Here is a 12320-nt window from a genome sequence, read left to right on the forward strand (position 1 = left end):
TTGAGCAATTTACACTTCAGTACCAAACTTGGCAAAACTGTCATATATGTTCTGAAGTGGTAGAACCCCTCAGTTAAAACAAACATATACCTCAGCATTCAGACTACAAAAATATGTCTTTTTAAAACAAACAAAGGTGATGTCTCCATGCTCGACCTGCATGTTAAAATGATTTATTGTGTTTCTTATATTCTTAAGTTGTATCACGTTGTAAAATTTTGACAGAAGAAACCCCTATTTTGGCATTACGACTTCTTAATTTTTTTGACATTATGACTTCTTTAAAAAATCTATAATGGACCTGATATTCTTTGTTAAGGAAGAGCAAAGCCTCTCTGTGACTTCCAGTGATCTTCTAGCTCGATTGCAATCTCGTCTCGAAGAGATTGTGGACGAGCCTCTCTGGTTGCTCTTGTCTGCAATCCTGTCTGGACAAGATTGCAGATGAGCCTATCTTTTATGAGTTATCTAATTCTATAGAAACTCCTACTTATAGTATTGCTATTAAAGACAAATAGATCAATTCTATCAAATCTCTTGTAGATAATTCTCTTTTGTAATTAGTATCCCTTTTGTATTAACCCTCTTAGTTTATTATCTTATCACATCAAGATTAGCTTGTTAGCTTGATGTGATAAACTACAATTATAACTCTTTTCTATTTGAGCTCAATGAGAAAGCTGCAGAGATTATTCTTCCTAAAAGCAAGTTTTTCCTTGCTTTCTTTCAGCAAAGATTGAGTATCATATTTGCTTTACAACTTAATTACCAGATTTAATTGTCGATTATCAATTCCTATAAATAAAAGTAAAAAATAATAAAAAATTGATATTTGAGAGTAATGTATGATATTTTTATGTTATTGTTTTAAAACCATTAAGAGAGAAAATCGGTTTTTGACTTAATTCACCTTCTAGCAATTTCCGTATTAATAAGTACAAGAGAAATTGTCTCTACTTATAATTTTGTTGTTATTATTATTATTATTATTAAAATAAATATATCCCCTTAACTTTGAACCACCCGTATATGCCCTATCTCTCTCTCTCCCCCTTTCTTATCTTATTTCTAAGAGCACCCAAAGGCCAAATACATAGGAATAAGAGAAAACCATATCCCCCACTTTTTCGGTTTTTCCTCACTAGCCCCACGTCTCTCTCTCTCCAACCCCCACTTTTTAAACTATGAAGTCATAGAAGCCAAGTCCATATATAAATATATACATCATCACAGAATTAAACCCTAAAAAGTATCAACACACTTGATCCTTTGGCAATAGCTTAGCGTACACTCAACCTAATTATATAGCATGAACCCTGGCGAAGGCCTCCGAGTAAAACAAGCTACTTACCATGGGGATGGGGCGAAGCCAAAGGAGTTTCCGTCGGATATACTGTTCGACATCTTTTCCCGACTACCCATCAAGACACTCTTGCGCTTCAAGTGTGTCTCTCCGCTGTGGTGCACCATCATCGATGATCCATACCTTGCTCGCCTGCATCGACTCCAATGCGTTGAAAAGCCCAAAGTTCTAGTTCTTGAACCTACGCGCAAACCGGCCGTCCCGGTGTTTAGAGAAGATAGAAGCGGGATCTTAAGGTTCGTAAGTCGCAAATTAAATGCATATTCTCTGGAGAGCTGCTGCAATGGTTTGCTTTGCTTCACAAGAATTTTTGTGAATTGCAACCATAGCCCTTTGTTTTTGGTTAATCTTCAACGGCAACAAGTTGTAGAGCTGCCACGTCCGCCATGCATAGGCACCCCGTGGCCTCCAGTGCATACTTCAGATTCAGATTGCAAGTGTAGTTATGGTTTGGGGTTTGATTGTGCAACAAATACGTACAAGATTGTTGTAGTTTTTTTCAGTGGAAATCCAGGCCAAGATGGTAATTTATGTGCTCAAGTCTACACTCTTGGAGGTAGAGGATCCTCATGGAGACCCGTTAAAGGTCCTCCTAATTGTAGTTTCTATGACAAGCCTGAATGGGAACGTGGTTTCTATGAAATGCCTGTATATGCACGTGGAGCGCTTCATTGGCTTGTTAAGCCCCAAGGTTATAACCTTCCTTGGCTTTTTAAGCCCCCAGGTTATAACGACGTTCCTTCGCATGAATTTCATAGGGATCTAATTAATATTGTTTATTTTGATGTTGGGAAGGAGGAGTTTGGGTTGATTTCTCCACCCAGATCTAGAACTGGGACCCCCTTTCATTTAGTTGATCTCGGAGGAGACTTGGCCGTTGTTATTATAAAATATGGGTAATGAAGGAATATGATCAAAAGAAAGAGTGGGTCCAAGAATACAAGATCTATCTTGATCAGGTGAACAGTATTCTACCATCCATTAGAGTTATGGGGCTGTTTGAGGATGGTGAAATACTAGTGACGGTGAACTGGAAGAGCTTTCTCTTCTATAATCCAAAGACCGATGTGCTAAAGCGCAGACGCCACTATATTCCAAGGGTGTTCGATTTTGAAAGAGAAGTCTTATGTCACAACATGGGTACCCTACTATCACTTGACATGTTTCGGGAAGAGGGTAGTACTCTACTATCACTTGATATGTTTCAGGAGGAGTAATGCATGCATATATATATATATATATATATATATATATATATATGTGGTTAATCCTTTGTTTATTTCTTTGATTTTCCTTTCCCCATTAATGTCACAATTTCCGTCAATTCTTAATTAGTTCTGAATAAAAAACAAGACAAGTTTGCTTTCAATTTATTTTTTTCAACCTTTATGTTAATTAATTGTAGAATACTTTTTCATTAATTTAGATTTAATTGAAGGAATAAATATAGAATTAATTAGTCCATGGAAATAAATATATTTGATGATCGACGTTGTTTAAAATAAATACAAGAGCATTAGGATTAAAATTGACAATTGTTTACCATAACGAATAACAACTTACCGAAAAGATTAATTAAGTTACAATTGAAAGTTCATAAAATTACTTATAAATCCCAATTTTAGCACTCATGAACATACAAGGGATAAACCCAACTTAGTGCACTAGGGGCTAAAAATTTCCTTAATTATAAGATGGACCCTTAAAAGTTTATTGTTTCCGCCCAAAAAATAGTCTTTTTATAATTTTACCCCAACATTAAGCTAGCAATCCAAACCTAACTTTTTGAATTAATGTCGCACAATTATATATATGTACATGAAATCAAATATCTTTGTGTTTTATTCAAAATTTCGACACCATGGGAAAGAAAAAACAAAAAAGAAAAAGAAAAAAAGCCATTATATATATTAATCTGCCCGAAACATAGCAGTTGATAGGAGGGTACCCATGTGACATAGGACATGTGTTCGATGATCGAGCCTTGGAACGTGGGTATACCTTAGATTATCAGTCTTTGGATTATAGAAAAAATAATTTTCATGGAAGTCGCCTTTCACAAGTATTTCACCATCTTCACATAGCCCTATAACTCGAACTTGTGCATTATCATGCACCCCTTTTACACCAATCTTGTATTCTTTGACCCACTCTTTCTTCTTCTTCTCCTCGTATACCTTCATTACCCAAATCTCAATATTCTCATTAGATGAAAGATCAACGATCGCCAGCTCTCCTCTCAGCTCAACTAGATGATCACACGAGCTAAGCTTTGGCCGAGAAATAAACCCAAATTCCTCCTCATGAACGTCAAAATAAACAATCTTCTTGCCTTCAATATCACCATCAACAATATCCCAATGAAGCCCTCCACGTGCATATATAGGCTTTCCAAATCCAAACAAACCACAAGGAGGACCTTTATTAATGGCTCTCCACGGGCCTCTTCCAAGAGTGTACACTTGAGCACCACATAAATCAAAACCCTCAAAAACTGCAACAATCTTGTACGTGTTTGTTGAACAATCAAACCCCAAACCATATTTTCTCCTGCATTGGCCGCGGTCGTCCTCCATGCACGGCGGTGGCACTTCTACAACTTCTTGCCTCGCAGGATTAAACAAAAACAAAGGGCTTATTTGGAATTTGCGAACCTTTTTTGTGAAGCAAAGCAAACCGTTGCAGCAGCCCTCTAGAATATTACACGCTTTAGAGTCTGCTGCGAACCTTAAGAAAGCTCCATCTTCTCTTAGCATCACGTCCGGTTCGTGCGCGGGAAGATCGACGAGTAAAACTTTAGGCTCCTCGGCGCGCCGGAGTTGGTGCATCTGCGCAAGGCATGGATCGTCGATGATGCTGCACCACAGCGGAGACACGCGGCGGAAGCGCAGGAGAGACTTGATGGGTAGTCGGGAAAAGATGTCGAACAGTATATCTGTCGGGAACTGCCCCCCAACCGCCATGTTTGTTTTACTTGGAGGCCGTTGCCAGGACGTTTCAGACCTAATATTAATTATACTATATATTTCTTGCTTAGGAAGAAGAAGGTTTTACTTTGGCCGCACTCCTCTATATATATAGGGAGGGTTGATCTGGAGATCTAGTGATATTATGACAAAAAGACTATATATATATATAGTCTTTTTGTCATAATATCACTAGATCTCCAGATCAACCTTCCCTATATATAATCAATTAATTAACATAATCTTCTAATTGTACAAAAATTTTCTTTGATTAATTGGGTTGGAAGAAATTTTTTCTAAAATAATTTTATTTCCAATTCTATTAAACTGAGATGTGTTATTAGAACATGTGATTACATGTTCAATTAAAAATGCATGTAAAAATCTCATATTCTAAATATACTTTAACAGAGTTGATAATTGGAAGAATTTTCTCTAATTAATTTTGGAGAAAAACTTTGTTAAGAGATTATTTAATTGATAAATTTACAATTTTTATATATCATATGTCATGTATAATATGGTATAGATGGACGTGAAGGGCCAAGAAAAAGCGCTATATATAATAATAATTATTGAAGGCGACGTATGCTAAACTAGTGAAACAATTGGATTTTTTTTTTCTTTTTTTTTTCAAAAAAAAAAAAAGGCATGATAAAGGCACAACTTTTCTCTTATTTTTTTATTTATTTTTTAAAAAAAAAACAAAATAAAAAACTATTTTTTTTTTGAAGCAATAACATCCTATGTGGTTCTTTTTTTATTTGGTATTTTTTTAAAAAAAAATTGGTATTTTTCGTCATAAAAATGGTCTTTTTTTTAAATGGTCATTATTATGAAGAAAAAGACCTTTTTTTTTTTTTAAAAAAAAAAAATATATTAAATAAAAAAAGGACCACATAGAATGTTATATTGTTATTGCTTCAAAAAAAAAACTTATTTTTTATTTTTTTTTAAAATGACCACATAAAAGAAAAGTTTGGCCAAAGTTACACCTTTATCATTTCTAAAAAGAACACCTACAAACGATTACCTCAATCATCACTCATCAGCTAGAAATTGGATATTTTTTTATTTTTTTTTATTTTTTATTTTTTATTTTTTTCTAATTTCAAAATGTTTCCTACCTAATCTACTTTGTGCCATAGGGCCGGACACTATCCAGGCAGCAAGCACTATACAAGATATATAACTAAATCATAATAATAATAATAATAATAGCAGTAGTACGTACGTAGATACAACAACAAATAACATTAAAATTAAGAGTGTTGATATACATCACTTCGGGCATGCATGAACGCCTGTGTTTACTTTTTATATATTTTTTACAATTAAAATATTAATGCACGCCCGTGTGATGTTAATCACCACTCTAAAATTAATAATAAAAAATAGTAGGGCAAAATCATAATTTTTTTGTTTGAGGGAGTAGTCTAGCTAGCCATATATATAGACCTACAGAAACTAATAAGTTAATGGAAGAGAGAAAAGACAAAAGTGAAAAATTGACTTTTAAAAGTTTTATATCTTAAGAGACATGTATTTTTATTTTTGGTAATATAAGCACAACTGATTAACCAAAATTTTATTACAATAATACATCCAAATATAAATATTTTTAAAATAAAATATATTTGGGTAACCTACATGATTTATTTAAATATTTCACTTTTTTTTTTTTTTTTTTTTTTTTTTTTTTTTTTAGAATCAATGATAATAAGATATATGCACATGTATGTATAAAAAACAATACCAGGAGCGGGAGATTAAAAGCTGAAATTTCCTCACGACCATCAATAGGTTTAGCTTGGGCATTTATGACAGGACAAAGTTTTCCTCCAAACTCGGCTGAAGGAACCAAACTGGATTGGAGGAATTTCCTTCAACCTAGTCTATAAAAGTGACATGTGTCCTTTGAACATATATGTGGGATGCATATGTTTTTTTAATAACATAGAATAACTTTTATTAAAAATTCATGTGCATCTCATATGTTATTAAAAAAAATGACACATGTCATTTTTATAGACTAAATTAACAAAAATTCCTCCTACCCAGTTTGAAAGAAAACTTTATCCTTTATAACACACGATCTAAATAAGCCTTAATGAAAGATAAAATATCAGAAACCATGCATTAAGGGCTTCAATTCATGAGTGCAATGACATTATCCATTGGTCTTTTATGCATTATTCGAATAGCTTTTCAATTTTAAAAAAGGCAACAAAAGAAGAGAAGAGAAAAGATTAAAAAAAATTGGAGAAAAAACTACATTTACCATCTTCAATCTACCACCTTTGTTTCAATGTCCCCCAATAATCTTTCAATTTGATTAATTTATCATACCAACCCCTAATATCCCTCAAAAAGATAAAATACCTCTAAAATCTTTTTTTTAAAAAAACCTAACCCACGGAGTATGCGCCCGTTGGACCAAACCCACTGTGTTTCTTGACTCTTGAGAGGGTTAGTTTTTTTTCTTGAATTTTTATGGGCATTTTTATCTTTTTGGGCATAAGATGGACATTGCAACCCCAAATGAGAGGTTAACCAAATGGAAAGATTGTAGGAACATTGCAACTAAGGTGGTACATTGAGGGGCCGGGGTAAGTGTAGTTTTCTCAAAAATATAACCCTCAGAGATAAAAATAAAAAAATAAACCTCAAGGATTGATTCCATCAATTTTAAACCTTAAAGAGTGACTTAATAAAAGATAAAATATGAGAGACTACTGAAGTTTGTTTTGGGTTGAGTAAAGGTCGTGATGAGTCTAAAACTAAATTTTATCCAAACTAAAAATTGGGATATTTTTTTCAACCTTTCTGTTAATTAATTGTAGAATACTTTTTCATTAATTTAGATTTAATTGAAGGAATAAATATAAAATTAATTAGTCCATGTCCATTTAGTATAATAAATACTTTATGGGTCTATATAGTTATCTTAAATTACAAATCACTCCATGTAATATAATAAATAATTTATAAGAAAAAACTTTATAATGGGCCAATTTGCTAAGCAACTTCTCTTTAATTTATGTAGTTCGACTGAGCAATTCTCAAGTTGTTGGATTTTCAAAGGGCCCATCAGAATCAAATACCTTTCTCAAAGATCCAGACAGCCGAAGACAATGTCAAAATATATATATATATATTTTTTTAAAAAGGTTATATTTGAAAATATCAAAATTAAATACCATTTAAACTCAGACAACGGGGTGGAAAATTCGAAGTCAACCCATGAAAATGTGAAAGAAAAGATGGAACAAGAATAATTGATGTTTCATTTGAAAAGAGCAGGTCAGATACATTTTAAAATTGCAGCTATGACTTTGGTCAAAATTAAATTCTACAGTATGGGATGACGATATAATTTTTACAATCTAACCAAATTTTTTTTTTTACAAAGATATGAAATAAAACTCAAGAATTGGGCAATTACTTCCTCAATTTCTCTATAAACTTCTTCCCACAAACGAAGTCATGCTGAGAAAAAGAGAAACTCGTAACAAAGATCTATAAGACAAATAAAACATAGCAAGTTTACAATTAACAATGTTTATTTTATTTTATTTTTTTTTTTCATGTGTCAAGCAACTAATACTATACTTGGCAAATAGTCATATGCGACTAAATTTAGATTAAAAAAAAAAATCTCATATGAATTTCTACTTCGGGTAATATGGTTTGGTCTCTATCTATCAAATTATTTAAATATTAATTCTCAGTCATCTCATCTCAATGTTGCAAATAGAAACAAACATGCGTCCATAAAAACTAAACAAGGAAGAACCTAAATGATGAAAATTAACATGGAGAAACAGGAAATATTGAAGTTTATATAAAAATATCCAATCATAAAGAAGCTTCATTTATTAGTAGGCATAAGATTATCTTTTCATTTTGATCGTCCACAATGCAGAGACGTAAACCCAAATTAGTAGTAGAGTCTCTACTGTGGTCTATGGAAAGAGAATGCTCTTAACCAATTTTAATGTGGAGACTTAAGGCATTTCTATGCATTTCTTTTTGGTTCAAATTCACCATTTAGCTTATTCAAGACACTGAGAATATCATCTACATCAAATGTATCGACCAAATTTAATAGAGAAGCTTACCTAAGAAGTCAGCAGCTTTAAAGACGAAGATAAAGCAAATCAATACACCATATAACGAACCACTGGTCTACAAAAGGCACCATCTACAAAATTAGAAACAAAAGCAAAGGGTGTATTCAATTTTCACTATAAATTCAAACAAAAAGTAAGCATTTGATATAAACAAAAAAAGATAATGAATCAAAAACAACTTGTCAACATATAGAATCGTTCTCAAATTAAAATCATTCCCAACATCCAATCATTAATCTATGAAGAACACATAACAAAAATATTAAGTTTCACACATAGCCCTAGCTAGCTAATTAAAAAGATTAGTCACTCATAATCATGAAAATAAATTACATGATCAAAATGCTAAACATTGAGTACAACAAAAGGAAAATAAAAAACCAAGGAAAGAAAATAGTGCTACTGGTCGAATGGGCAAGAAAAATGTGCTACACGTCGAGCACCAGCTCTTTAAAGCTGGTATTCTTTTCCTCTAGTTAGTCCCCCCACAAGAGACAAAGAACTCTCCTTTGTACAAAATTTTGTTTCCATTTTTAAGCTTCACGTACTGAGCTCTTTGTCTTTGGTCTCCACGTCTCTGTTCTGATTTTCTGAAAACGCAGAGGTGGCAGTGGTTTTTTTGAAGAAAATTTGAAGAGAGGAGAGTTGTGGGTGCATGAGGCCTTAGAAGCCCTGCTTCCATGGTGAAGATGGAGATGAGAGTCAGACATTTTTAAACGTACCGCCAACCCAAAAAGAAAAAAAAAAAAATGAAAAAACTCTTTTTATGTGGGATATCAGATATGGACATATATTTCTTTTATTTATTGCAACACTTACAAGTTGATAAATATAAATATATAGATCGAATCAATAATATTTTACTTTACGGTCATGCATGTTTCAAAGTTGATATATCTTATTTATATATAAAATTAATATTAATAAGTATTTTAAAAAGTTTATATAACATAAAATTATGTTTTAACTCTAAAATTAAATCGGACATGTATATTTGAGAATCAAGTTTCATCTTATTGACTTATTTCGGAGGAATCAGAACCAAAGCGTTCTGCCTCAAGTATCATTTGAATACAATCCGGAGGATCACTCCACCATACACTATCCATCGAATCATGTAGAGCCTGTTGGGCTAACGTGTGAGCAGCCAATCGGACATGTATAGAGGTGGCTAACTTGCGCGTCCACGTACGTAGCATTTAATGAACAAGTGGCATGGTCTCTCTCTTCGATCTCTTTGGCATTTATTAATTGCGCTCATATGATCTTAAATGGGTCGCTTTTTTTTTTTTTTTTTGGATTAGTAAATGGGTCGCTTTAATTTAAGTGGACAGACACGTTAAAGTTTTTCTCATGAAAAATCCACTAGTTGTCCTCATGTAAACACACAAGTGTTCTATGTGTTAACACACTTTTTAATAATTAATATTTAATACTCGGTTTGGTAGTGAAAAAGAATTTACAATTATCTCTTATATATTCCTCCAATTTTCGATATTATTTTTTGTTTCATCTATTAGCAAATATTTAAAAAATAAGACAACAATAAACTAAATTAGACAATAATTAACTATATATCACAAGCCCAACAAAACAACTATATAATTAATTTTCTACTTATTTAATTCATAACATAATCGCCTATAATATTTCTAGGGATCAATTTTTATTATTAGAATATAAACTATGGCTGGGTGGAATAAAATAAATACAATATAATAACCCTAATACGACTAGGGTTAACAGACTTATTCTAACATAACGTAAACCTAATACATAAAATTAATAACACTAGCCTAATATGAAAATGTTTGTAACAGTTTCTTCACTGACTTTCCAATCACTCGCACAAATTTCTCATCAATATCAGCATCTGCTCTGCCCTTCTTCATAAACCCGATTCTGCGCAGCGCTTCCATAGCCGCCTCTTTCTTCGTTTGTGATCCTTCAAGAAACTCACGAAGCATCCTCAAAACCTTCTCACAACAAACAACCCGTTGTTTGTGAATATCCTTGCACCCTTCTCCAACAATAGTTGCACCGAGCACTCTAATGCTCTCAATATTGCTCCCCATCAAAGCCACCACAAATTCAATGTCTTCTACTCTTTCGAAATTGTACTTGCTACGTACATGCCCATTTTTGCACATCTCTAACAAGCAAGCGGCAACCAATTCCTTAACCTATAAACAAAACAAAAATGAATAAATTCAAAATGCAAATCAATCAAGCACAAATAAAATTAAGTTACCTCATCATCTGGATGAGTGAGGAGGGGATGAGAGCATGTCAAAAGGGGCCGATCTGATTGAAGTTGTATGGCCGCATAAGGTAGCCAATCACTTTCGCCATCTGGACTAGGATGCCAGCGTGTTCCGGACGAGCTTGTTGTTGGACGTTGTTGAGAGCCGCTTCCAACTTCGGGAGGAGTCCAAGATCAACTAGCGTGCGCTGGTCACGAAGACAAAGACCGGTGATCACGTTCAGAGGATTCAGCAACTCTTTTGGCTGGTTAGATTCCAGCTGGTGAATCACATTCTCCGGTGATAAATCCATTGCAGGGAGGTGAGGGAGAAATGGAGAATGCAAGGAAAAGGAAGGGAAACACTGCGTGAGGGAGAGTGGGAGGGAAAAAAAACAAAGTGAAAAACTAATCGACTCCTAATTTAAACAATCATGTGCGGAAATAAATCAACCATCAAGAAACACAAAGATTTGTTTACGAAGAGGAAACCATTTAGAGAACTCTCTAAATGTAAAACCTCTCTGGGGCAGCCAAACCCAAGAAATCAACTAAATTAGTAGAATAACAAGAAATATCTTAATGTCGAAGACTCACATAACCTATGCACTTTGACATTCAAGTATACCAGACAAGCGACCCACTTATCTACTATCGCAGTAGTTCTTCCAGAACATCTGGATTGTTCCTTCTACGTGATCTCCCTTCACCGGAACTCCGATTGACTTCGATTTCTTCAACTCCTTTCTAAGCCCAAGATCTCTTAAAACCTAATTAGAAATCATCCATTTACTTCTATGCATAGTTTCATATATATAGAAACTAGACTCCTAGTCCAACCAAAATACAAATTTGAAAGCTAACAACTTTATCTGCTATAAGGCGTTCGGACAAGTAGTAAGCTCGTCCGGACGAGAACTGGTTTCTTCGTAAAATATACCTGCAACTTACTAGTCGTCCGAACGACATCAATGACCGTTCGGACGAAGCTAGGTTAAATATGCTAATTTTAGTTCTCTGGAGTGGCGCGTCCGGACGGTAATGCAGACGCTGATTCAGACGAAGCTCTCGGGTTTCTGTCATATCTATTGCGTCCGGACGGTACATCAGACGAGACTTCAGACGAAGCTCTCAGACTTTCTTGTATAGCTATCTCGTCCGGACGGTGATGCAGACGAGACTTCAGACGAAGCTCTCGGGTTTTCCTGTATTGCTATCTCGTCCGGATGGTGGTGCAGACGGGGTTCAGACGAAGCTTTCTGGAAACAATTCATTCTTCTCGTCCGGACGTGGTGCAAACGAGTCTTCAGACGAATCATTGTGTAATTCATCTATATAACTTATTTTTGCTATCTCACATACTGCACATTAAAATAAACCAATTAAACACAAGTATTTTGTTCACACGAATCCAGCCAATTCAAAAATTCTAAATTAACACAAAGTATAATAGAAAGTTAAAAGTAAAGAATGCTATTTATAGATGTACAGAACATGCGTTTCTTTCCGTAGCTTTAGGGCACAAATTGAATGAATTAAAGATCTCATCAATATCAGCATCTGCTCTGCCCTTCTTCATAAACCCGATTCTGCGCAGCGCTTCCATAGCCGCCTCT

General features: G+C 34.0%; 1 protein-coding gene and 1 pseudogene across 1 annotated transcript; one reads left to right on the forward strand and one right to left on the reverse strand.

The window, feature by feature from the left end:
* Window positions 1–1309: 1309 nt before the first annotated feature.
* Window positions 1310–2580, forward strand: LOC132163861 (F-box protein At5g49610-like; annotated as a pseudogene).
* A 693-nt stretch (window positions 2581–3273) lies between these two features.
* Window positions 3274–4326, reverse strand: LOC132163862 (F-box protein At3g07870-like). The gene has a single exon (XM_059574242.2). It carries the CDS (start codon window positions 4324–4326, stop codon window positions 3274–3276), a length of 1053 nt encoding a protein of 350 aa, XP_059430225.2.
* Between the last annotated feature and the right edge of the window lie 7994 nt (window positions 4327–12320).

This window comes from Corylus avellana, chromosome 8, assembly GCF_965113065.1.
Source record: "Corylus avellana chromosome 8, dhCorAvel1.hap1.2, whole genome shotgun sequence".
NCBI classification, from domain to species: Eukaryota; Viridiplantae; Streptophyta; class Magnoliopsida; order Fagales; family Betulaceae; genus Corylus; species Corylus avellana.